This window comes from Sander lucioperca, chromosome 24 (genome assembly GCF_008315115.2).
Source record: "Sander lucioperca isolate FBNREF2018 chromosome 24, SLUC_FBN_1.2, whole genome shotgun sequence".
NCBI classification, from domain to species: domain Eukaryota; kingdom Metazoa; phylum Chordata; class Actinopteri; order Perciformes; family Percidae; genus Sander; species Sander lucioperca.
In genome coordinates this window covers 16402969-16430862 of record NC_050196.1, presented here as the reverse complement: position 1 = coordinate 16430862, position 27894 = coordinate 16402969, and the positions used below count along the sequence as shown (strand labels likewise).

At 40.4% G+C, this 27894-nt stretch overlaps 1 protein-coding gene across 1 annotated transcript; it reads right to left on the bottom strand.

The window, feature by feature from the left end:
• On the bottom strand, positions 1-27728 carry LOC116044846 (growth hormone receptor-like). The gene is made up of 8 exons (XM_035998626.1): positions 27362-27728; positions 8350-8488; positions 5921-6090; positions 4093-4271; positions 2777-2930; positions 2457-2544; positions 1546-1615; positions 1-777 (listed from the first exon to the last, which is right to left on the bottom strand). Exons 1-8 carry the CDS (start codon positions 27435-27437, stop codon positions 97-99), a joined length of 1557 nt encoding a protein of 518 aa, XP_035854519.1. The 5' UTR covers positions 27438-27728; the 3' UTR covers positions 1-96.
• Positions 27729-27894: the final 166 nt, after the last annotated feature.

Sequence of the window (27894 nt, the reverse complement as noted above, 5' to 3'; positions counted from 1 at the left end):
AAAGTATAATAATATAGTATAATATGGGCACTTTAAAGACCCCCAGGTGCTCTTCTCACTCCGACCACGGCTTCACAGTATTTCTGTTTTTGTGGCTCAGCCTTTGTTATCGACCGCAACAGGCAGCAGAGGGACCGCCGCCTCGCCTCTCTCAGCCTCGCCTCCGTCTTTCATCACGTCTGTCCTGGCTTGGCTGTCGGCCAGCTTCTTCTTCTTCGCCTCCTTCTCCCGTGCATCTGATTTGGACCTGGGGAGAGGCGGGAACTCGCGGCGGTACGCCGGCGGCGGCAGGCAGGGCACCAGGTGCACCTCGCCGCTTTCATTCATGAGCTGCACGCAGGTGTAGAAGTCCTGCGGCGAGCGGCTGGTGGCATCAGGAGCAGCGTCAGGAGCAGGGAGGCGTGGATGTCCCATCACGCTGTACTCCGTCCCCGGCAGAGACACGATCTCTGGCCTCGGCCACGGCGCAGACATGTCCAGCGACGGGGCGAAGGCGTCGGGCGGCAAGGAGCAGTAGGGCGGCAGGCTATGCACGTACAACGTCAGCTGTTGGGCTGTGAGCTTGTGATGGGCGGCCACAGGCGTCACGCTGCCACATGGAGCCATCAGGGCGTCCCTCTCCCGGTCCGTGGGCTTGGCCGGGACGCTGCACTCCTCCGCCTGGGCCAGATAGACGTCACTGGCGCTCACGTGTTCCCAAACCTCCTCGGTGTAGCTCGGAGGTCTGTAGCTGTGGAAGTTACTGAAGTGACGGTTGACTTCCTCCAAGTTCCCCTTCTGAAGGCGGAAGAGAGGGAGAGAGAAGAAAAGATAAATGAAAAGGAGGACAGAGCAATACAAAGGCAAAGGAAGGAAAGAGATGAAAAAGGAGGAGAGAGAAGGACCAAAGGAGGGAGGAGAAAGACAACAGTAAAAGCTATTGAGAGAAAGAAGGCAAAGGAAGTAAAGAAACATGGAGAAAAGGAAGAATTGAAGAAGTGTTAGCAAACAGGGAGAGAAATGAGGGAGAAGAACAAAGAGATTAAAAGGAGGACAGAGCAATACAAAGGCAAAGGAAGGAAGGAGATGAAAAAGGAGGAGAAAGAAGGACCGAAGGACGGAGCAGACTGAAAACAGTGAAAGGTATGGAGAGAAATGAAGAGGAGGGAAAGGAAGTAAAAAGAAACGTGAAGAAAAGGAGGATAAAAAGAAGGGAAAATACAAATTAAAGAAGGAAAGTGTAAGCAAAAAGGGAGAGAAAAGAGCAATCACACAGTAAAAAAGTAGGAATAAAAGGCGAGAAAGAGAAAGCAGGGGTAATAGGTACGAAGAGAAAGGAGAGGAGTTGAAGAAAATAAAAAATAAAAAAAAAATGAAGAAAATTTAGGAGGCGAAAGAGGGAAGGGAGCAAATGATGAGGAGGGAGAGAAGAAAAGGGAGAAAGCTAAAAGTACGGGGGAGAAGAGAAAGAAAAGGACGTATTATACAAGAAAAGATGGAGAGAAACTAAAGGGAGAGAAGAATGGAAATGGAAAGGAAAAGCAAAGCAAGATAATAAGTTGTTACCTTCAGGAGCAGTGGGTCGATGCCGAGGATCCGCGGCTTTGGGATGGGCGGCAGGAAGTAGTCTTTTATTCTGAAGAGAGGAAGTACCATCAGATTATTATTACTACTCAAGCGTGAGCTCATTTTCAGTGACATGCTTCAACTTTCACACCTCAGGAAGGTGGAAAAACTTTATAGCCACATTTTAAGGGTCTTTTGGTGTTTATTTCATTTGTATATTTTAACATTAGAACTATAAAATGTCTGAACTCCATCCATAGACGAAAGGTTTTGTCTCTCTGAGCCAAAGATCTCCACTTCAGCAGCACTTAAGACACCAGACTTTCCTCTTTCATTCCTCTCTATATTCTGAAACCTTTTACACAGGGCTCTGTTCACATATCATTCACAGCCTGAGTTATACATTTCATTCATAAAAACATGTAGAGAATTATTTTTATGACTGAAGTATTGCCTGATTTATGGAGTGATAAAAAGAGATATCCAAAACCCCCTCTGTAAAAACCTTTGACTAATATTTTAACAAAATTAATCAAGATGTATGCAATGTATGACAAGTAGGACATATTTATAAAGAGAAAGCTTAATTTTCTTCACAAAGGAGACAAAGGAGAGGTGTGTGTTGCTTTCTACTCATCTTTATTTTGACTATTTTTTGGCCGCAGGTCGGACTCGAACCCGGGCCGCTGCAGAGGACTCAGCCTACATGGAGCGCACGCTCTTACTGGGTGAGCTAGAGGTCGCCACTTTATTTGCACATTTAAACAAGATGTTTTAGAAAACTTAATTACAAATAAAATGTGTCTTAATGTAATCAACTTGTGAAGTTTCATGGTGATGGTAGTTAAAATGTTTCCCCATTCACCTTTAGTGTCTCTCTTGAATATAAAAGCATGTAAACTCTTCCTCACCTCTTGCTTTGTGGAACGATACCGAAGGCGACAATCAGCAGAGCCACGACCCCGACTCCTGTCACCAGAATCAGCACCAGGAGTTTACCTGCAGGTTTTAACCACAGATGCTTTGTTACAGCTGCCTCTCCTCCCCCCAAAATTTTGACAGCCCTATAAAAAACTCCCTAGAATCTGCCGATAGCTTCAACATCAACTTTACAGTTACATTTCATTGTAAAAACTTTCATAACAACAACAACTCTGCAGTCAATCCTAAAAAACCTGCATTAATTGTTATTATGGTGCAATCTCTGCTGTCATGGAAACAGGCGTCGTACCAGCAGGCGGCCTGGCGGGGATGCTCATCAGCAGCGTGGAGCTCCAGTCGCTCCACAGGCCGTAGTTGTGCGAGCGGCAGCGAACTCGCACCACGTAGTCTCCAACGGGGAGGCCAAGCAGCTCCACGTGAGGCTCCCGCACAGGATGCTTCACCTGCACACACACGCACGCACACACGCACACACGCGCGCGCGCACACACACACACACACACACACACACACACACACACACACACACACACACACACACACACACACACACACACACACAGATCAAACTGTTCTCTTGTCTGTCTGATCACAAGTGGAATTAGTATCAGATTTACAATTTATCTGACTCTTTAGTCTTTACATTTCTGAGGACACAAAACACTCAACAAACAGCAATTATGTACTATGAAATAAAATTCCTTCATTTTTTTGACATAAAGCAGCGTTGATAGTGATGTAATAAAGGCCTTTTTAAGGATTTCAAAATCAGTTTAGGAGGTTTTAAATGGTAAAGTCCAGCTAGAATTAACCAAATAACATCAATAACAGCAAATTTAAAGGGTCTTAATTAACAAGCCAGAAGTTTTAATGCTAAGCGGTACATTTTAAGGTTTTTAAAATATTACAATCTAGTGTAACCCTGTGACAAAGCAACAAAGCCTTTCCTTAGTACATTTTAAGTGTTTTTACTCATTATAACACCTTAAATGTGGAAAGTTAAGACAGATTCAACTTTTGGAAAAACGCAACCCAACGTCATGCTGCGGTGGCCAATCACGTAACAGAGATCAGACTTGTCAGAGTGTTTTAAGGCGGTGTGAGAGTCGCAGACAGGGAACAGGAAACATCACTGCCTCTATCTCTGCCACAAGAACGGCCCGGGAGTTGGTAGAACAGCTGACTGTTTCCTCAGTCCCTCCGTCTCTTTTCTTTCTCTTTCGATGGGAAATGAAGCTGCCTTTAAAGTGCGGTCGAAAACAGAGATCTATAAACCATCTGACGGAAAACAGTAACTGTGACATATAAAGTCGACTTTTGGGGGGTTAAAGAACACAACAGGATGTCACACAAATGGGGGATTTAAGGGACCCTCCCACCGCCTCACAACCCTGTGTCTAATCGCCGGATCACTTCTCTGGTCTCAACATACCCGTCTATGTCCATCTGACAGCTGCAGTTCTTTGCTGATTCAGATTTTACAATCAACTTAAATGTAATATATAATTTGTTATAAGCTCATTCATTCATTCAGTCATTATCAGTTCATCTTTCTTCCTCTTGCCTTCTTTATCAGACAAATGAAATCATTATTTGTGTCAGTACCTTCCAGTTGTCGCTGTCAGTGACCCGCCTGTACTGCAGCTCGTACACCAGCGTGATCCAGCCGTACTGCAGGTCCGAGGGCACCGGGTACGTCCATGACAGCAGCGCGTTGTGGCCCAATTCATCCCCGCCGGCATCCGTCAGCACGTAGGTCAGATTCACCGGAGCTTCGGTCTGAACTGTGGACGACACAAACACACACAGAGACCTGTTGTCAAACGTTGAAAAGATGTTTTTTAATGCTTCTGCACAGTTGCAAACTCCTCATATGCTCGCAGAAATCCTCTCTGGTGGAGGCCCTGAAGATGATTTATGTATTATGTATTTATGTATTATGTTTACCATTACTTATTCATACATGAAGTGAATTAACTGCTTCACAAGGCATGTTGTTGTAAATCCTTTAAATCTTTAAAACTGAGCAGGATGAGATGATGTCCTCTATTATTCATGCAGCAGGGAAAAACCTTGTTTACTTCACTTGTGTAACCTCCTGGGGTTCATTTATTATTCATGTTATGTATGTTTATATTTACAGATATGCTTCTTTTTACTTTAAACTGGTGCATGCTCATGCTATCATGCAATATAATACTACTTTTGGCAGGTTGTTCTTACTCCTCAAACCATCACGTTTAAACTGGTGTAAGTCGGTTACAGTTTTATTTTTATTTTACCTTTACATTACCCTCAATAAATTCCTTTTTTATGTCCTACTTAAGCGCTACTCTTACTTTTCAATTTTATTGTTTTATTCCAATTTAAATATTTAAATCCTGTATAAAGATGAGGCTTGAATAATCATTGTGTCAACACATTCAAAGTGAGTACCAGGCTGCGTTTTATACTTAGATAACCAATAATTTAGTCTATCTTTGGAAAATAAATCAACAACTATTGGCAGTTAATTCATTATCTGCTTCTTATCTCTGTGACTATGATTATAGTTTAAAAATGTTTGTTTTTGAGCGTTTAAACATTTGAAGACATTTCTTTGGACATTTCTCACTATTTTCTAACATTTTATAGACTTAAGTATTGACTGATAATGAAAAAAACAATTATCCGATGCAGTTATTTTATATCAACATGTGAGGAATGACTTTTCAGTCTCACAGCGGCCTGTGGAACGGCGAGGCCACTGCTCTCTCTATCTGCAGGCGTGGGTTGGATTGAAGTGTGTTATTATCCAGACGCTGCAGATTTACCCTCCATCAGTCCGCTTCCTAAGCTGCAGCAGAGAGGCAGCAGAGTTGGAGGTCTAAGCGGACTGATGGAGAGTAAATCTGCAGCATCTGGATAATAACACACACTCAGTCTCTAATAAATGAGATTAAGCTCTGGCAGAGGATTCATGCTGTTTTCATACAGAATCTCCTCCAAAGTGAGAGCAGGATTTAAGTGTTTTTCAATGCATGCATTCACGTCTTCAACAGGTTTTTGAAAGAACTCAATGAAGTAATGACACTGTACGTAAATGTTGAATTTAAGTATAAAGAAGTATAGAAACACTGCTAAACATAAAAAAACTGTTTCCCAGTTCCACACAATATGACAGCTGGCTATAATGTATTGAGATAAAGTGGAAGCATACAGTATGAGAATGAATTATGAGCTAGAACAGCACCTCCTCACTGTGACTGATGCAACATTTACACATGCTTATTACTGTTATGTACATGTTCATGTGTACCTGTGGTAGCAGTAGCTGTTTTAAGCCCCACTCAAAAATGTGTTGCAAGATTTCCATCTTTTACACAACTATCTCCTTTAAAACGACAGTTTGGAGAATCAGATCGAGCCTGTCGACATCCCCACCCGTCCTTACCTATCTCTGCTACGTCCAGGCAGTGCTCCTGGGAAGTGTAGTTCCTGTGGGCGGTGACGGCGGTCACGTTCAAGCAGTAGATCTTCCAAATGGACGTGTGGCTGCTGTCGAAGTGGCAGCTGTTGGCGCCGGCGCTCACGTAGTCCGGACACTCGTGTTTGGGCCCCTTACTGTGAACATCAGAGGAGAGTTTATATATGCCATCACCTTGGGTCAGGGATGTTTCCTGTTTGGATAGCAGATCTCTGACCCCCCATTTCAATTTCTTTAGTTGATAAAAATTTTATTAATCACTTAATTTGCCTCTTTAAAAAACTGTTTTCAATTTTTCAATTTTATTCTTCTTTTATTCTGTCTTAAAGGATTGTCTTTGTGTCAAAAACTTGTTTTAAAACTCCAGCTTTGCGTTGCACATAAGATTGAAGCGATACGTCGACACATTTTGGGATGAACATGCTGCGCCTCCTGATGCACGTGTGTCTTCTTTTGAGGCAGGAGGTTTATAGGCTTTCTATAGAAAAAGTAAATGTTTTTCAGACAGGCTTAATTTTTTGAACTGCAGGCAGGTTCTCCCAGATGCATTCTACAAATATTTTATTTTTTCTTCAGGTATTCATTAGCATTCACCCAAGGCAAAAACATTTTTTCCATTTGCCTATTTGTTGTAACATCAAGACATACATTTTTTTAATCCCATATTGAGGTGGAATTCACTGAATGAAACACTAAAAACAGGAACTTCCTTGCCAGCCTTTAGGTCACAGCTAAAGAAGTTTCTAATTTCATCTTAAAGCTTTTGGCAGGAAACTTGTGTTGTATTTATTGTCTGCCTCTAGGTTTGATTTTGTCTTTTTACTTGCTTTAATTTTTGATATGTATATATTGTGTCTGTGTTTTATGTTTCTCTGCTTGTTGTATAGATTTTTTATTTGTATTAAGGGAGGACTCTGAAAGGCCTTTAAAAATCTATTGTATGTACTTTATATCTTTGTGCAAATAAAATAAATGACCACATAGCAGATCTGGGAACAGAGGATCGAGGGCTAATTTATATATGCAGTTAAATCTTCTGTAAATTTAATCTCACTACTCTCCATTATGGTCTAAATACTGTGACAAATACTAAGTTCTCTATTATTTATTCATCTTATCTGTTGAATGTAATCTCACAAATTCCCAGAAACAACACTGAGGCCATAATCTGTTCCTTATTGCCATTTATTCCCAGTTGATTTAGACCTTTTCTTATCACATCATCACAGATTTACATGCGTGGCTGCAGCACAACGAGATGACAATCGATGGAGCTGCGACCCTCGTCGGGTCAGATGCACAATCCAATTTGTCCTGATTACTGGGAGCAGCTTCTTCGCTGTGTGTGCCATCTGGCACTGTGCTGAGTCCATGTGAGGCTGCGTTCACCAGTTCAGAGCAGTGCGTTAAAAGCTTCTCGCCGAGGGGGAGCACAACAAATCAAACTGGATTTATATGACCCAGAAACTTTGGTCTACTTTTAAACGGAGTTCTTAATTGAAATTAACAGAAAACGTATTGCTGCAGCAAATAAACATATTCTAAACTTAATAAACTTTGTGTTAACAGTTTGTGTTTGCTCCTTCCTGCTTCAACAACTTTCCATAATGTTGCCAGACAATCTGAGCCTGTCAGCAGCAAAAACAGAACTTTTAGTGGTCACACACTGACGGTGAACAATTGCCCCGAGTGGTTACATTGCAGCTTGGTTGCAGGTTTAAAAATGCTGAAGTTAACCTTTATAGTCCTCCGGAAATCATACATTTAAAAACATGCATTTAGCAAACTCCGTGTGCAAGATCAAGATCGTGCGATACAATCGAAAGCTCCAGAACAAATACAAAATGGACCTTATGGCAGATTTTGTAGACATTCTTTGAAGGTGTTTACTTAAAGGGAAGATCTTTTTTAGGGTTGAATCATCTGTTTTTGTTGTTGTCACTGACATCAAATACTTAAAGTCACTGTACAATCTCGAGGATCCCTGTTTCCTTCTCTTTTTAAAGAACAGCAGGCAACAAAAGTTCTTACAGAGTTGCTTGTTTCTATTTTAGACAAACTGAATTATGAACTGGAAGCGATTAATAACAGCTGCACCGTAAATCAATTTCTCCAGGGACGTTTGAATCAGCGGCAATTTATTTTTGGAAAGGTCTGTGTTGATTACATCTGAGCTCTCAGGCTTTCTTATCAAACACGTTGCCTGGGAACCAAAAACAAACACTTTTAGTGGACGGAAACTGACTGGTAAACATCTGTCCTATAGGGTTACATTGCAGCTTGTTTCGCAGCTGCCGGTTACAGCGTTCTTGCTCAATCCTGGAGCAATTTCAAAACATTTTTTTAATTAATCGTGAGTACATGTAGCTTAGTTTGTGTGTGTGTTGTATACGTACTCTTTAGAGTATGTAAGGACGTAGGTGACCTGCTCTCCCTCCGTCAGGTTGTCCAGCGGATGCCACCAGCAGGAGAAGTCCTCCATGTTGGGTGAGCGGCAGTAGTGGATCTGAGGCCTCGTTGTCATGACAACCTCCTCTGCAAAAAGAAAAAAAAAATCACAAAGTCGAGTCAGTCGGCACACAAACATTGTATTTCTCAGTTTAAAACGTATAAGCTTCAAGAAATAAAAGCACAATGCGACATAAATGTTTGTCTCTTTCTTTGGTGTACAGTTGACATAATTCAGGTTCTCTGTGGCTCTATACTGGAGATAGATGTTTTAAATTAGCAAAGAAATGCTTGTTCAGTACTGTATGTTGGCCCACAAGATAAATGTGAGGATTTACTGTATATGAAGGCTTTCAAATCGAGGCAGCGTTAGAGCAGCAAATCCACTGTTCTGCGAGGTAAAATGACTTTTTATCAAAGGAGTCTGGTGGCTTTGAAGAGAGCAGAGATAACGGCTTCAGTTCCCCGTCGTAAAGGGCTGTCTGACAGCAAGGTAAAGCGCTGAAAATATTCTAAATATAGCGTACACTCAAAGTGATATAGATGTTTTAGGTGTTTAGCTGCTGCCCCCGTCCACAGCGGGACATTGCTTAGCTTCCGTGTCGGTTCTCCTGCCGCTTTCTCCAAACCGGGGGCGTGCCGACCGCCATCTACTGGAGCTAACACACTGACTCTGGAGAAGTAGCTCATACAACCACACTTCACAACATCTCAACTGTCCCTTTAAGTTAACTGCACGCTGTCTAACGCAGCTTCAGTGTCGACGACGTCGGTGATTTGATGGAGGGAAAATTAAAAACGACAAAAAAAATAAAAAATAAACAGGAAAGAAAAATCAATCGTCCATCGTCATCTGTCCTCCCACTCACTTCTACAAACTCGATCTTCTAATTCTGTTTCACACTCTCACACACACACACACACACACACACACACACACACACACACACACACACACAATCATCTAATCATCTGCGCCGGTCCCATGACGGTGATTTAGACCAGCAGTGGAAAATTGATTGGCGTCTGAAAGCCGCAGGAAGTCTGAACAGTCCTGCCTGCTGTTGACTAACACGCTCATCAAGTGGAAGTGTGACTGATCTCGTAACATTTCATGTCTCAACTGTAGAAGATTATTCTTTTTATTTTATTTCACACTTAAATTTACAAGGAAATAACCCAATTTAGTGCAAATATTTCTGAGTCGTATGAAATGAAACTGAAAAAATTATGATTTTATTTGTTTTTCATCTTTTTTTGAATGTCTGAATTGTCTTGAATTTATTTTTCTGGTTTGTCCCATTTCATTTCATCCCTGAACACATTTTTGCAAATCCAAATGGAAAATTATGATAAAACAAACACATTTAAAGTTAATAAACAATTTAGTAAACAACATTTGAGGAAATAATCTCAACTCACGATCCTCACAAGCTCGTTACGGAGTTCTGAACTGTATGGACGCAGTTAGGGAGTTTGCTCCGTTGTCATGAGAATGTGGATGTTCAAACGTTCCATTTCTTTTTTTTTTTTTATCACTTCTGGACTTGTCGTCCATGATGAGTGAGTGAACACCATCCTCTGATGAAGACTGTGTGATACAGGTGAAAGGTCCAGAATGAGCTGTACTCAAGTGGACCTTAATTTAAAAGTGTTTTGTCAAAACGTCCGCCTCTATAGGAGTTGTGTATTTGTGAGTTTTTCCCTCAGAAAGAAATACAAAGACTTTGTGTCCTCACCATCCTGTGAAAGAAAAGTCCTTGAGAGTACATTAAAGCAGCGAGACATCATGTGCCCTCCACAGATCGGAGCAGCGGGAGGCGAACAGTAATCCACGAGAGAATGCATGGATCTGCAGTCTGACGGCAGCAGAGAAACAAAGACCTGTTGTGTGTGCTGTAAGGAGCTCAGTGAGTCGCGCTGCAGGGACTTTCTAATCAACAACCTGCACTTCTCAGAATTAAAGAAAGAAAAACAAAGCACGCTGGGCGCCAGTAAAGCTGGGCAAATTCAAACCTGCAGCAAATCTGATTGGCCCGATTCACAGTGATGCTGAACGCCGTCTGTAACATCTGGGTTATTTTTAAAGTCTGGGTTTAAAAGCATTGACGCCATGTGGACATAATGTAACAGGAGGCAACTTTTCTTAATATTTTAAGACTAACTTTCGTCATTTATTCTGTTTCATGTCATGAAAATCTAATTGTAAAAACAAACTCACTTTAGACGATAATCCATCATGAATAATTTTGTGGTCTTCATTTTTGTGTTCAAAGTTACTTTGAGGCGCCAAATGTGGATAGCTTTAAAATGCCTTCCAGGGGTCCAAAGGGTTATGGGGCCACAAGGAAACGCAAAATGACCACAAAGAGACGCAAAACGACCACAAAGAGACGCAAAACGACCACTAAGGGACGCAAAATGACCACAAAGAGACGCAAAACGACCACAAAGAGACGCAAAACGACCACTAAGGGATGCAAAATGACCACAAAGAGACACAACACCACCACAAAGAGACGCAAAACGACCACAAAGAGACGCAAAACGACCACTAAGGGACGCAAAACGACCACAAAGAGACGCAAAACGACCACTAAGGGACGCAAAACGACCACAAAGAGACACAAAACCACCACAAAGGGATGCAAAACGACCACAAAGAGACGCAAAACGACCACAAAGGGAGAGACACAAAACGACCACAAAGGAGGATGAACGTTTATAAAAACGAGCTAATGGCTGCAGACAGACAGAGATATGAAATTGTGACTGAACAGAAACAGGCTGAGGTAATCAAACTTTTCATGTGGAACAACACCAGAAAAATCTCAGTGAGATCAAGTCGAAACATGATGTGTGACAGATGGATACAGTGTGTGCTGACAGATAAAATGCTTATTTACAGCAGCAACAGCTGATGTTGGGTTCAGACTCAACACTGTGCAGCTCTAAACTGGTTGTAAATGAAGACAAATTCAAATAGGTCACGAGTGACGCTCTGAGCTCATCGATGTCTCCCTGCTGACACGTCTAGCTGAGTGGAAACTAAATATATACACACATATATACAGGATTTTGGCCATGAAGTCTGGTTTGACTACAATAAAAGGAAAATAAACCAACATTTTGGTCTTTGACTCACCGTGGCTCTGTTGTTCTCTGTAAGCAGCGTTCTGGGTGACGATTCTGCTGCCGTCCAACGGAGGAAGCAGACAGAGCAGCAGCCACAGCATCCTGCCGCCTTCTGTCCACCTGTCAACACAGACAACAACATAAACACACCAGCTTAGGTCCAGAAGGATCCCACAGTGCTGTACTCACACGTTCTCATGTGAAACTATGGTAGGAACATGATCCAAAGACAACTGCACATTTGGATTTTAAAGGGCAGCAGCAGCTCTTTGAGTCCAAACACTGAGCAGCAGCTACACTTCCTTCAGTCATGAGACACATCCCGCTTCATCAAATTAGTCCTCTGCCGGGCAACAACAACAACAACAACAACAACAACAACAACAAACTTCCCCTTAAGAGTGCATACATTCCTAAAAATTACACCCCATTTTCTGTGAAACAGAGAAGAGAATAGAAGGACTAATTTAAGTTAACTTGTGGGACTTCCTCTGGCTTGATTCCCACAGTTGTAGCACAAGAAAACAATCCTAAAATCTGTGATACCACAAAGGTAAGGCTGCCAATATTAACATGAAATCAGATTTTCAATTTGCGTGCACATGTGTGACCTAATTAAAACAAGCAGATTTAATGCTATTTTTTTTTTTGTTCAGGATAAATTAGATTATCCACTTGCAATTTAAATTTTCCAGATCGAATTTAACGGATGACACACGGCGCAGCTGCCATACTGACAAAGAAATTGCCTTTTCAAATCGTTAGACAACCTAAACTTGGAAATTAAATGACAAGTTTGACTTTTGCTACATTCAAAGTATGCCATGATTTAAGCTTTAGCGTCTGTTAAAAATAAATGTAAATGTCCTTTTTTTCATGGTCCTATTTCAAACCTTTGTTAAAGGCTTTGACTTCAACCGATTTCTAAAAAGAAGCATAGAAAAAGTCTGTTATCATGACAATTCAAAAGCTATTTAGATTCGAAGTAAACTCAAGTATCCAATGTAAAAGTACTTGAATCTCTAGAATGGGAGATTTTCATGCCGGACGTAAAGAAAGAAACAAAACTGATATACAGCTCAGTGTTTCCCTGGCAGATCGGTTAAGAATTGGGTGCTCAATTTAAACTTTAAAGTTTCTTTAAATAATTATCAGTCACTTTTCAAAATCCACATGAACCAGATAAATGCAGAGGAGAACAAGTCCAGTATTTCCCTCTGAAAGTACTTAAAGTGGCTATATGCAACTTTCAGTTTGTGTTGATTCTAGAGGCCGCTTTGGACAACAGCGGTAGTGTTGTTACCACACCTGCTGTCGTAAAGGTCTTTTCTTTACGGTGCTTTATTGCCCACTGTAGATTACTGAGTTAGCGTTACCGGGAGGTCATATAGTTGTGATGAATGTTTTGCTCAGACAGAAAATAATTCATTTATAATAACAGAGTACGTTACAGATGCTTCGTTGCATTTCAAGTGTTGCATACGGTAACCTAGCCTACTTTGGATGGATCATGAGCTAAACCGGGTATCACTGTCACTGTGTCACGAGCCAAAGCATTAAGAGATTGTTGTAGCAACCAACGTAATAACTTAGATTAATAGAGAGCATTTCATGAAACCCACGGTCTCTTTACACAGTTACAGGGGGACAAGTGAAAAGAAAATAGTAGGCCAACACAAAGACGAAGTAAAAGGAATAACACTAAATGGAAGGGGGACGTAACGTAGTGTCGGCTACTGACTACAACCACATCGCGCACTGTAAAGTTATTTTATTAAACAGACATATTACATACCTGAGGGCCAATTTGGGTACAGTACAGTTTAACGTCGCTGAGCAAACGGGGACGAGGAACAACATATATACTCTCATCTCTATCTAAAATGCATGTTTGATGCTTTCATATGTCAATGTCGTATGTTTCACTAACGTTAGTTGGAGAGCTAATTTACCTGATAGGTCGGACCTCCGTGGTTAACTATATATCTTTAAACATTATTACGGCTGAAAATGTCAACAGAAATAAACACGTTTTTCATAAAGAACATCTTATTCAGTCTGATAAAGTTTGTGACTTCCTGTGTAGATGTTTGTATTGATTCCTTGTACAAAAATAGTACACCGTGACAGAGACCTTTGGGGTTTAAGGTTCTGCTGAAAGCTCATTACTCTAATCAGCTTAGTGCAGTGAACCGAGAGACCACTGAGCATGTGTGGCATGTTAAGGTCATGGTGACACTGTGAATACTCACTGATAAAGGATCATAAAACTGGTTCTATACTAGGGGTGCAAGATATATCGACTCAATATCGTTATCGCAACATTATATAGAAAGTGTCGCAATAAGTATGCAATATGTTGTTTATTTTGTGGATTGCTGCGTCCCGTCCGTTGGCTCTGTGGCTTAGTTGTGTTTGATTTAGAGCCCGCTTGAAACACTATAACGATCATGTTTCATTGGCTAGTTACCGTGCCACTTGCACATGTTAGTGCACGTCAGCGCACGGGGCCACTACGTGACAAACCCTATGGAGCGTACCACGTGTGTGCATATTTAGACAGAGTGACAGTGTAAGTGAAGAAATTGATAGACAACAAAACAGAATGAATCAGAGAAGCGAAAGAAAAGTTGTGTCCTGTTCTCCTTATTTATTTTATACTGTCCAACCAGTAGAACATGTCCTGTTCTCCTTATTTATTTTATACTGTCCAACCAGTAAAACATGTCCTGTTCTCCTTATTTATTTTATACTGTCCAACCAGTAAAACATGTCCTGTTCTCTTTATTTATTTTATACTGTCCAACCAGTAAAACATGTCCTGTTCTCTTTATTTATTTTATACTGTCCAACCAGTAAAACATGTCCTGTTCTCTTTATTTATTTTATACTGTCCAACCAGTAAAACATGTCCTGTTCTCTTTATTTATTTGATACTGTCCAACCAGTAAAACATGTCCTGTTCTCTTTATTTATTTGATACTGTCCAACCAGTAAAACATGTCCTGTTCTGTAGACACGGTCGACATGTTGGACCAGTCCAATATGACTGTCAGTTGAAATAAACCTTGTGTTGTAAGAAAACTTGTTTAATTTGTTAAGAATCTATTTTGATGCGTTTTCCCGTAACTTTTGTAATTTTACATATGTTTAAAAATATCTAAATTAATATCGATATCGCAATATTCATAATCGATATCGCAATATCACATTTTGTCAATATCATGCAACCCTATTCTATACAGTAAGTATTTGTTTTAGTTATCTCTCATGTTTCCCCGTCTGGTTTAACCAGGAATTCCTCAGAAGAAACGATTTGCTGTTTTAAGTTTTCTAATATCAGATTCCTGTCGACTGTCATCCAGAAGAAAATAATGTCACCCTACAAGCTTTTCTAGAACATCCATGTTGTCCTATTAAAAAAAGGTCTTTGGTAGCCAAAACAAAAGTTTGTGGTCTGAAATCAATGACAAAAACTAAATCAGACTGGAGGAAACGTAAGTTTGATTCAATCAAAGCGTCATGATTATTTAACTGTTTCATACCTTGCATGAAATAATTTAATCACCAAAATAGCTTTTCTAGGAAAAACCCAGGAACCCTTTCTAGTAACCGGAAAGTTTTTAAACTTCATTTTGACTAAACCAGTGACTAAATTTACTTCCCGCCTTCCAAGAAGTCTGCGTCTCCAGGCCACTATCAGGGACAGCTCACCTGCCAGAAACCTACCTGCCAGGAGTCTGCTAAAGCAACTATAAATATCTCTTTTCCACCACAGCAACTATCCCAGGAATTAGGACCTGGCGAGGCAGCGTCTAATGTAGTTTCCAGCTGTGAAAAAGTACCGAGAAGGACTTTGTCATGGTCAAACATATTTTACTCTGCTTTTACTTTGGATACCTGACTTGTAAGCAAGTATATTTTGCTGTTTTAACAGAGAAACAAAAGGATTTAGGTCAGGAACACCAGACATAAAATAATAAAATATCCTCCTTATGTAAACGACCGACATCAAGATTGAAGCGACAGTAATGAAGTCATAAGGGAGCTTAGAGATTTAAAGTCTGCTCTTATGACAGTAAAGGCACTGACATGCAAACAGCAGCCAATCCTCGAGCACGAACAATTACAGTCACAGCGAATAATCCCTGCCTTGATCTTGCAGGAGAGGAGGATTAAAAACAACGCCTTGTTGGGTTTTCTATCTGAGTCCTCAGCTGATCCTGACGCTGCACAGGCCTCAGGACACAATGATATCAATGAAAAGTGCAATAAAAAAATCTAAAAAACTTTAGCTCATTGTTTCTAATCCTTCAACATCTGCCCTCCTTCCATCTGTCCTACAGATGGGCACAAGCCTCATTTCCAGGGGTGGAGCCAGATGTTGTGAACATTCAGGACTTAGTTCAAACCTACGGGGAGGTCTTGGGGCATGTTCCATTAACAGCAGCTATGTGCACTCGCTTTCTTTTTTATAACAGAATGCCTAAACATCTGGACATCACACCAATTACACTGCATTACGTTTTGTAGCTATATGATGAATGGTTCATAACAAGCTGTTGCTTTACAAAAGAAAAAACATAATCCAACCCATCCTGATGTCCTGTTCCCCCTGCTCCTTATATCCAATCTCTCAGACATTAAAACCTCAGAGCCATCACACCCCTAGCACTCCTCAATCAATACTTCACACCACTACCATCTGGTCCAAGATACAGGACACTGAAAAGGAGAGCAGGAGTTTAGTCCTTTATGCAAAAGCAGAACTGAACAATCTCCCTCTGGGGTAATAAATCTAAATCTGTAAATACTTTCCAGGGCTTCTATCAAACAGAATTTGCAAAGAGTTTCTCAACAAAAGATTAAAAGAAAAGGGAAATCAAATAAGGTCGCCAATGTAAATCAAAAGTCAGATAAAAGACAGACAAAGATGTGTTAGTCCTGAACTGCCCCAAACAGAGAGCTTAACTCGCCTTAGCATCAGTCGTTCACAGTTCACACTGCTGTGATGACGCACCGTAGGATCAGAGCTGAAGGAGCCACCTTGGATGCACTCCAGTGATAAACAGACCTGCAGGTAGAATTAAAGGACCATATCAGACCTAATAAGACTCGAAATACTTTAGATTTCAAATATGTTTTGTTTCATTCCTCATGTCAGCTATGAGCGCATCATCAAACAGTCACACGTTGATTTGATTCCCTTCAGACTTCACTTCACCTCCGGGGTTTTGGCCAGTTCACAACTTCCTGTCTCACAAAAATAGACCCAAGCAGAGGGTAAAGCCTCGAGCTGTCTGAGCCTCATGCATGTGAATCCTCAGAACAGGGAAAAGCCTCTCTGAATGTCCCGACTGGTCATAAGTTCTTGTCACACTGTACGGCCTGAAACCCTCCACAGGGACTACAGAAAGTGAAGCATGTCCACTGCTGTTAATTCATGCTGCACAGACACAAAGACAGCCCTATGATGCTGTAAGTAAAGAGCAGGATTTACACTTTTAAAGTTGACTTTAATGTGCCAGTGGAGCTACTTCCACAACATCCAGATGGATTAGAACGGTGTATGCCAGCGAGACATGGACACTCGAGGCTCACCAGGAAAGGAGACTTCATGCCTTTCATATCTGTTTCCTACGTCCAATACTAGGGTTGGATATTGTTTGTGTTTTTTGGATACTTAAAACAATGCTAAAACGATTAACAACACCGGCTGCCATGTTTAATGTTAACTAGCGTCACGCAGTGATGTTTCTGTTGACTGTAATGTCCGTTACAGAGAACCAGAGGGTAGCACAGTCATTTAGGGGCCCCGGAATGAGGCCGAAATACGAAATCTGTATCGTCATTCAATTCACTTTGTTTAAGAAGGGGACAGTGCAAATTAATTAAACGCATGATTGTACATGGGTTAAAGATGCCAAAAGGCTATTTTTCATCTGTAGTCCCCTGGCCTCGAGGTTAAAAAAGGCTTTTTAAAATACAAATAAACAAGAATGAAAAGACAACACAAGCAGAGCAAAACTCATCACAAAACAAGACAGCACAGAGCCGAAAGGATTAGAGACATAAAACAGCACTACAGGTTTCAAAGTAAAACAACAGAGCATAGAGTACAAAGATTAGGTCCGTTAGGTACCGGTCGTTTAGGAACTGGTGTCATATTGGCACCGGGTTTCGGTACCCAACCCTACCGAATACTCTGCATCTCCTGGAAAGACGAAGTGCCCAACAGGGATGCTCTGTCCCGAGCAAAGATCCCATCCATGTTCACACTCCTCAAGGATGGAAGAAACCCCAAATACCTTTTTATGGAAAGCTCGCTTCAGGGAAAAAGGCCATCAGGGCGGCCACTTCTGCGCTACAAAGATGTACTGTATGTCAACGTGACCTGAAAACAACCAACATTGACACAAATAGCTGGGAAGCCTCAGCGAAAGACAAACACCTGCCGGATGAAATCCAGAGTTTTAAAGAACAGCAGCTTCAGTGGAACGAGAAGCGCAAGGATGCCTACTACCCTTATGATTACAGAGATTGTGTTATTGTCCTGTAAACACACAGTGCATGTGGTAAAACTACTCTAATTCCTGATGGCTCTCAAAGATACGCTGATGACTGTGTGCGCTTTCGGATCGCAGATTTATTTTAGGTTAAAGCTACCAAAGCAACTTCTTTATCACATCTCAAAATCCTTGAGCTGCGATAATATCAACGATTAGTCCAAGAACATTGTGTAATAAAGACTACACACAAATGGTTACAGACTGAAGGAAAGACAAATCTCCAGGACACAACCTCGTCTACATTATCAGAAATATGAGCCTGTTACAAGACTTAAGTTTACGGTTGATAAAGGTCAAGGAAAATAGCCGGTATAAGTTAGTGTGTTAGCATGTTGCTTATTATCAGAAAACACAAAGTCCAGCTGAGGCTCATGGGAAAAGTCATAAACCAATTAAAAACAATCCTTCAGATAGACATATTTCAGTCTCGATGTTGCAGCTGGTAGTAACGATGATGATGAAGACGTCTATTATAAAAGGAGTAACGGATGAGTAAATGCTCACTACACTCTACAAACTGCAGTAACAAAAGCACAGCTGATGGCGCTAGATTAAAAAAAAGATAAAAGTTTTCAGGACTTTATACCCAATTAAATCCTAAAGTATTAGTATTATTAGTCCTGATGTCACTTTATAAAGTAATATTATTACTTTTTTAAGGAGTAATAAGTAAAGAATTACATATTACACTTCCTGAGTAACTTGCCCAACACTTCGTAACATAGAAATAAAATGGATTATGGATCATTTTATTTCTATAGTTTGTAGCTGATTTGAGCAGCTGACTTCTCTATTGGCTGTATAAACAGGTGACGTCCCATTCGTTTTAAAACCAGCCTCTGGAGACTCGACCAGCTGACTTCTCTATTGGCTGTATAAACAGGTGACGTCCCATTCGTTTTAAAACCAGCCTCTGGAGACTCGACCAGCTGACTTCTCTATTGGCTGTATAAACAGGTGACGTCCCATTCGTTTTAAAACCAGCCTCTGGAGACTCGACCAGCTGACTTCTCTATTGGCTGTATAAACAGGTGACGTCCCATTCGTTTTAAAACCAGCCTCTGGAGACTCGACCAGCTGACTTCTCTATTGGCTGTATAAACAGGTGACGTCCCATTCGTTCTAAAACCAGCCTCTGGAGACTCCACCAGCTGAGTCACAGGCGATGCCATCAGCTGGTTTTCCCTGCAACGGTTTCTTCTTGTCGCAAATCTTTGGTCTGAACTGGGCTTAAGTGAATCTATTTAATTTAAAGAAAACAATAAGACTATACCAGGTTGGAATATACTGGAAGTTCCCTTAAATCTATTAAAAAAAACATTTTTAAAACCTTCAATTCAGAGTTTTAAGACATTTCCAGGACATGTTGATACTTAAAGCAGCCATATTCTGCTCATTTTCAGGTTCATAATTGTATTTTAAGGTTGTACCAGAATAGGTTTACATGGTTTAATTTTCAAAAAACACCATATTTGTGTTGTACTGCACCGCTCTCTCTCACTGCTGCAGATCCTCTTTTCAGCTGGTCTCTGTTTTAGCTACAGAGTGAGACCTCTTTTCTTCTTCTTCTTCTTCTGTACTATCTTTGATTGCACTTGCACATGCCCAGTAGCTCAGATGTAGATCATGTCAGCTAGCTAGCTCCATAGACAGTAAAAGAAAGGCTGTTTCTACAACTTCGGTCAGTTACAAGGCAGGATTAGCTGGGAGACTTCTAAATGAGGGCGCACATGGAAGTAGTTCTTTAGTAGATTATGGTGAACTTGTGTGTGTTGTAGCAGTGCTTTGCTATTGAGAATGAGGTAGCATGCTAGCGTTAGCATGCTAGTGTTAGCATTAGCGTTAGCATGCTAACGCTACGAGCTAATGGTTGCGGTTAGCTTGCTCGTTTCGGCTTGTGACGTCACAAGCCGTGCCGATTTTGAACAGCTCACCCAGAGACTGAAGGCAGGACACATTCAGAAACTGTATCTCACTCTAAACAGCATGGTGGATTTCTTTCAAAGTTTGTATGTGTGTGGAAGCACCAGAGACACAACATAACACCCCAAATCCCAGAAAAAGTGATTTTTTCATAATATGGGCACTTTAAGGTAACAGCTTAATTTCCAAAGTTGATAAACCTCCCTCATGGAGTCATGAAAAAAGGCCTTAATTCATCATTCCAGCAGCAGTCACAGTAAATCTAATACAGTTTTGCGTCATCCAACCCTGCACAGCTACATGGTCGCTGTAAATTCATAAACAATAATCAAATCAAGCTGTGACGCATAAGGGTTCATTAAATCAAAATTCTCCACACTTAGGATTTAAAATACCTCTAGTCATTAATTGGATGCATACAGGCTCAGCGTGAATCATTTAACGATATAATTTCATTTTATTTTTTGGCTTCAACGCCATTTAGTTAGAAACATTCAAGAATTATTTCCTTTCTCAGAGATTAAGTAGCAGCTGTAAAAAACCAAACATTGCAAACTATTAAATTAATCGCCAAATCTTTTGATAATCAATTAATCGGTTTGAGTCATTTTTTACGAAGAAAAGACAAACTTCTCTGATGTCAGCTTGTTAAATGTGAATATTGTTCTAGTTTCTTCTCTCCTCTGGGACAGTAAACTGAATATCTTTGAGTTGTGGACAAAACAAGACATTTGAGGACGTCATCTTGGGCTTTTTGGGAAACACTGATCTACATTTTTCACCATTTTCTGACATTTTATAAACCAAACAACTAATCCAATAATTGAGGAAATAATCAACAGATTGATTGACATTTGCAGCCCTAAACCCAGCTACATTTTCTTTTTTATTCCTTCCAGTGTTAGTGAAATATGTGCACATTTTCTGTTACAGAAGGAGCACGCTGAAGGAATAAGTTCAAACGCAACAAGAGACCAGAACCTGTAGAGCGTGATAATAAGGCAGAAACAAAATGCCATCACAAACACAGCAGCTACAATAAACACCTGTCACACTGATTTACGTACACATTTCTCAAAAGGTTCATCTGATACATGAAAGCAGCATACTTGCTATCTGTTCCTCACCCTCAATCCCAACACAGCGCTTCACCCGTTGCCGAGACGACCGGCTGCTTCCCCGTTACAGCGGCTGATCAATTCCCATCCCGCTGTTTGAGTCCTGACAGGTAAATCTATACGGCGGGAGCAAAGCAATGCTGCAGGCCGACACGCTGGCCCACAACAGGATGTCCACACAAAATCTATCCAATCCTTCAAACACGACACAATTAATCATCGAGCAACCGCTTTATTGACCCGCAGGAGAAATGGCAGCTAATTGGCACCGCCTTTAACAGATTACATCGTTATTTTGCAGATGCTGAGGATAATTAAAGCCATTATGAGAGTATTTAACACATTCCTTCCCTCAACTGAGGTCTTCTGAGGGATTACTGGTCGTCCCTCGCACTCTAGAAAAAACTTAAGGTGACCGTGTCTTTGAAGCGGCGGCTCCGACACTGTGGAACATACGATCTGTGGTCTCTGTTGACGCTTTCTAAAAAGCAGCTGAAGTGGCCGGGTTGGTTCAGTGGGTAGAGCAGGCGCACATATATTTAGAGGTTTATGCCTCGACGCAGAGGTCCAGGGTTCGACTCCAACCTGTGACGATTTCCTGCATGTCTTCCCCCTCTCTCCCCCCTTTCTCACCTGTCTTGTCCATTAAAGGCGGAAAAGCCCAAAAAAAATTATCTTTAAAAAAAAAAAAAAAAAAAAAAGCAGCTGAAGACCTGTATAAACCGTCTTTTGTCTGATGTTTATAATTTTGTTTATTAGTTTTTTTCCATTGATATTTTATTCTTCTTTTTGCTTGTTCATTGTACTGTTTTTGGGTCTATTTTTTTACTTTTTTTTCTCTTGTGAAGCATTTTGTGACTTTGTAAAAGGTGCTGTATTAAATAAACGTATTATGTCTGAAGAACATTTAAGATCAATTCTTTCTACTCAGGCCAGGCTTATGAACTATGCAAACAACTTTGCATACACCATGTTATATAAACCTTCATTTAGTCATTTGTAAATGAAGTATGGACTTTTATTTTGAAGGGCACATGATACCAGTATATTCCTTATTTTTCCGAGGCTTCTTTAAAAAGATGCAAACTCCGTGCACATTTTTTAACGACAATTGAAAACCTATTCATGATTGTCACTCGTTCGTTTTATTATGATAGTATGTTTTATTCTTCCTTTTCTTTCCCCTTGTTTTATTTTGATCTTTCACATATTCTGCTGTTCTCAGAATACCCGTCCTAAATATTTGCTGCCTCTTATTGCTCATTTCATTGCTCAGTTTTATCACACAAGTGTGTGCACTGGTTTTAATTTGCATGTTTTTGTATGTTTTGTGGTTTCTCACTTTGCTGTAAAGCACTTTTCATGTGTCCAATGCTTTGGTTTATGAACAAATACCTGCAGAGCTAATGCCATTCCTGCTATCAGCTGGACTTTGGTTATGTTATGTGAGTGATGGGAATAATACAGAAGCCTATGTCATCGTATGGTTTGGAGGACTGGTTGCTCTGAGAGAGCAGACATTAAAAAAGCAATTTAAATTAAGAGATAAGGTTTAATTAAAGAGAGCGGAGCTATTGTTGCTCCGTCACTCTGCTGTCCCCACAGGCGCGGCTCTGACCTTTAACAACAAAGACTCTAAGTCCCGACACACAAACAGGAAGGAGACGCTTAAGTGAAACACACTCAATTAAAAAGGGAGACTGAGTTTATGGATCTCGATGACATTCAGTTGAATTAATTGTTGCATTCACCGTCGGACTGACAGCTACACAAAAAAACATTTCAGACAAGACTAAAAAAGTTTGAAATGTGATGAAAAAAAAGCTTAGGCAACTAAACGGTACATTTCCTGCCTTATAAGAAACTTTGTCAATGCTGGAGTGTTTTTATATTTCTCTCGACGATGAAAATAAACGTTAGTTGCAGAAAAGAGTTATAAAGAGTTATTCTTTAAGAAAGTAATTCTATTTTAGTTTGTTTCTCTGAAATGTTGTGATTGTTACTGTGCTACAGTGACGTTTCTGTCGGACACACTGTTGGACTTTGTGGCCACGACTTTAACCGTCATGTGCAGATCCAGCTTGATAAGTCTTATCTGAAGAATTCATACCAGTCAGTGGTGAGAGCACACACACACACACACACACACACAGGAAACACAGATCTGAACAGACAGCAGCATTCGATCCACAGGGAGTCACATGCATCTAATCACACGCCAGCCGAGCTTTGTGTTTGGCATAAACACTGCAGCGTTATATAATCTTGACTGTTAGTAATTAACAGACAGCTACTATATCACAAACACTCTGACAGGCAAACATCAGCACAGGGACGACAGGGTTCATTTAACTGAGATTACTGACATTTTAAAGTTATAATCCTAAAGATGTTTATTATCAAACTAGAGTTGTTTCAATACCGATATCAGAAAACCTCTGATACTGCGTCTATGCACCCATACGATATCCTATGATGAGCCATAAGAACTAAATGTATACGTTTAAACCGATTTTCCACTCCAGTGTACAGCGGAGCAGACAGGAAGCACTTTACATTACTACAGTAATAAAGTCAAAAACTACAGTACTGTAGAGGGAAATTCCCCGCAGGTCCATCAGGATTAAAAGCTGTCCTGCAACTGACTTACGTCTTTATTCACAATGTTAAATTACTGCTCATTCAAATCCTGCTGCTCCAGCGTCACTTTAAAACTACTTTTCAGAGCCATCATACAATCCATCCGAGATTTCAGGCAGCAACTACTTCAAATCTACTCTCATATCATTTTCAATGCTACTTTGTGTCTCTACTTTGGCCTCTGGCATGTCAATGCTTTTAGATAAGCTGCGACTAACAATTTTCTGTATGTCATCTAATTATTCCGACACAACTACTACTTCAGCAGACAAGTAAACTCATAGGTGGGTACACCTCTTTGTGCCCGTCTGTCCAGCAACTTGGAAGCGAGCGGCTTCAGGATCAGTGTGGGTCCGATTTCACGTGCCTTTATTTAAAAAAAACGCCTCCTTATTTAGTCTAGTGACATTTGACTGCAAAAAAAAAAGCATCATTTATCTTTCTAAAAACAGCCTGTGTTCATGTAACTAGCAACAGACTGGTGCGAATTAGTAAGACTTCTATTAAATTTAAGGTTTGTGTCAGCCTGAATGGTCAGAGTTCACCTTAATAACTTAAATTTAAACTTTCACAAGATAATAGCACACTGCTTATGATGTGTAGTCTTTGATTCATGATTAGATCTGCAACACAATCTCAGGTAATGGCAGTCAGACTTCTTGTTAGTCAGATTAAAGAAATTCTTCTTTCATGCGTTTTATTTTTTGATTTGATGCTTTTTCAGCGCTGCAGTTTTAACTATGAAGGCTGAAGGTTCGGGAATGTTTTGATCTTGAACGTGTTAGTTTTGAAGACGACAGAAAAACGAAAACTGCCCACTGGGATTTATCTGCATGGCCTGACTTTAAATGTCCAGCTGTGCTTTGAAACTGAGCATCAGTGCTGCACAGGGGAGGCAGAACATCTTCAAAGTCCAGCATGATGTGATTAAACATGCAAGCCTACAAAATGCAGTACAGAAATCAAAGTCATGTTCACTTTTCTACAACAACCCCCAACTCACATTCATGATTCTTATTTACATTTTACAGATATTAACCACACTGAGAAATAGCATCAAGAGAGCAGCCACATCTTGCTTGTCCCAGGCTGTTCTCATGAACCATTAGTACATACAGTATAGCTACGAAAAAGTAAAGCACTGTAATTTGTATGTATTCAATGTATGCAGCACATTGACTGCTGCTGTACTAGAGCGCGAAGATCTTCATAGGGAGGAGGTCAGGTGGATGTGTGGGTCCTAAAATACAGCACTTTCAAGCCAGGGATCGGAGGAAAACAAAAGACTTTCACCCAGAAAAACGCTTGTTTGTTCTCCGTTGTCAGTGTTTTAATCCAAACCACAATCTTTTTCTTAAACTGAACTAGTCGTTTTAGTGCCTAAACTTAACGGTCTTCGCTGCATTACGCTTACTTTTTGTCGGCTAAACCCCTGAAAGGACCGACAGCTCACAGAGCGCTGTAGCCGGTGTCACGTGACCGGCCGGCGGTTGCCTAATTTCGTGGGATGTCATAAGAACTGGTATGCAAAAGATTTCATATGACATCATACGAATTCGTTCATGAGCAAAATGAGAATGCGTTGACCTCATGCAGACACTAGGTGTGGTCTGATGTACTTGTCTCGCCATTCTTATCTGTTTTAACACATTGAGATGTGTAGTTTCCACTGAAAGGGGACCAGGGGGTTACTTTGAGACTGATCCACTCGTTACAAACTAAAATCACTCAAAACACGAGTGTGGAATAGTTTATAACACCGTGCTTTTTAACATTAATGTACGTGTTCCTGGGTGATCTCCACAACATGTGTAGTATTTAGACATCTAGCTGGCTGGTGTTCGAACAAATGGAGCCAGCTGCTACACAAATCACCCGTCTGCAGCGGCAATTTACAGTATAGCTGAAATTAACACAGCACAGCATGGTGTGAGCGGTTTAGATAATTTGCAGGTGAAAATATGTTTAGCCATCTCCTTAAACTAGACTACATTAATGGAAAGGGTTCATCACAGACTGCCGTTACCCTCGTTTTATGTGACTACTTGTTAGAGGTAAGATCAACGAGGAATTCACTGGAAAAATGCAAAAAAGTAAACAGAATTTAGTGCAACAGAAATATGTTTTTTCTGCTGTCCTAGTGTTAATCATCAAGTTTAGGCATTACTGAGTCGAGTCTAATGAGTCTCTATGGACATGTATGGATGTTACTATGTTTAGTTTTAGTTTATTTTTTACATAAATAACATGTACATCTGAGTACAGACAAAAAAAAACACAAACAAAACCCTCAGCAAACATATCTTTCAAAATTCCAGTAGCTGATTCAAATAAGGATTCCCATGTCATTATGAGGCAATTATCAAAATAACTGAGCTACACCTTTGAAATTGTCAAAACTAGCAAATATGTTTTGAAAACCCAGTAAATGGGTCTGTAATTCAGGTGTGAAGTAAAGTATTTAAAACATACTGAGCATGTGGAATAATGTCCAACTCTGGTCTAAACTGACAAGAAGAAGAAACATGGTTTATCTTCTTTAAACTATCCGTATTGCCTCCCTTTAACCATCCTCTTCTACAGGTGAGCCTGTTCAGACCGCAGGTACACACGACTCCGCGTGTACACTTAGTTTTGTTAGTTTCCATCGTCCAAAAAGTCATTTATCGAGTTAAAAACTCCAGTTATTTAAAGTTCCCAGTCTCTCAAATGTGAGGATTTGCTTTCATTCACCATTAACCCCCGTATTGTCATCCTGTCGACCATGCACCTGTTTTCCTCCTCTGTTGCCTGTTCACAAACATAAAGTATAAATTATCATGTTATACCTTCTTAGGCAACTTTATGCCAAATTATTACCACTAGTTACACACTTCGTGTTGGAAATCATGGGCAATAAGCTATAAATTATACATATTTGAGTAACAAAATACAGAAATTATGAATTATTTTGACTAATAGTTAAGAACAGAGGAACATATGTTGATGGATAATCCCAGACTGGTATATGTCAAAGTTTATTAGGTCAGGATACTGTTTAGAAACCATTTCAATTTCTTTAATGGCAGCACATAATCACACCTGTTGTCTTCCTTGGTTTGCCTGTTTGTAAAGCATAAATATAAATTATCAACCAATTATGTGCCAAACTAAGGCTTCTAGCCAACTTCATTCAGTTATTTTGGGGAATTTGGTTAAAAGAAACAAAAATTTCTAATAAAGAAATTTTGAAAACGGGTCAGATTAGACCCGAGGACAAAAGGAGGGTTACTCAAAACAAAATGAGCAGATTCAAGATTTATTTTTAAGCTCTGATGCACATTTGTGATTCTTTTTTCAGATGTTTAAAACAAATAACGGATTAATCCTAAAAAAAAAACAACTCCAGACCTAAAAAAACTGAATTAACATCGTTTAATGTAGCTAAATTGACCGTCCGCTACACCCATAATACGTTCTTAATTAACTGTCATGTTGTTAATTAAAGAGGCATTCTTCTCAACTTTTAGGCTGCTTAATGAAGGCGCACCTGCACCAGTGTTGCCTCCAGATTAGAAAGCATGAATCCGCCTTACCTCTCAAGTTAATACACCGCTTGAAGACCCGCCTGCAGCCGTTATAAAGCCTCCAGGAGAGAGATTCCTCGAGCATAGAACCACACCGGGAGCAGGACCGGCCGGTAGCCGGTGGATGCGGCCGTTTCTCCGGATGAACTCCGTGTGAAGGAGCCGGAGCTGGCGGTGAAGCTGATGTCTGCCGGAGAGCTGTCAGCGGAGTGTTGCGTTCGCTGTCGTCGAAGTGTTTTTTTTCCAGCGCCCCCCTCCTTCCTCCACCTGGTGCTGCGTCATCAGCCGGAGAGCAGCTGGCGCTCCAGCCTCTCCTCTCTGGGCGGAACCAGCCTCCTGTGTGCTCCTCTCCGCCTGGAGGAAGACCTATGGAAGATCATTGCTGCCAGGAAAATAAATACAAGAAATATAAATATAATCATTCTACCTTAAAATTAAGGCTGCTTGATTATGGACAAAATTATATTCACAACTATTTTGGTCAATATTGAAATCACAATTATTTAATTATTTCATTACTAATTGACTTTTAGAAAGATGTT

Coding starts and splice junctions, on each gene's coding strand:
- LOC116044846 (XM_035998626.1), bottom strand. CDS start 27,437: ATGCTCGAGGAATCTCTCTCCTGGAGGCTTTATAACGGCTGCAGGCGG. Junction 2,931..4,092: donor CTGACAGCGACAACTGGAAG/GTACTGACACAA, acceptor GTGTGTGTGCAG/GTGAAGCATCCTGTGCGGGA. Junction 2,545..2,776: donor CCCCGCCAGGCCGCCTGCTG/GTACGACGCCTG, acceptor TAAAACCTGCAG/GTAAACTCCTGGTGCTGATT.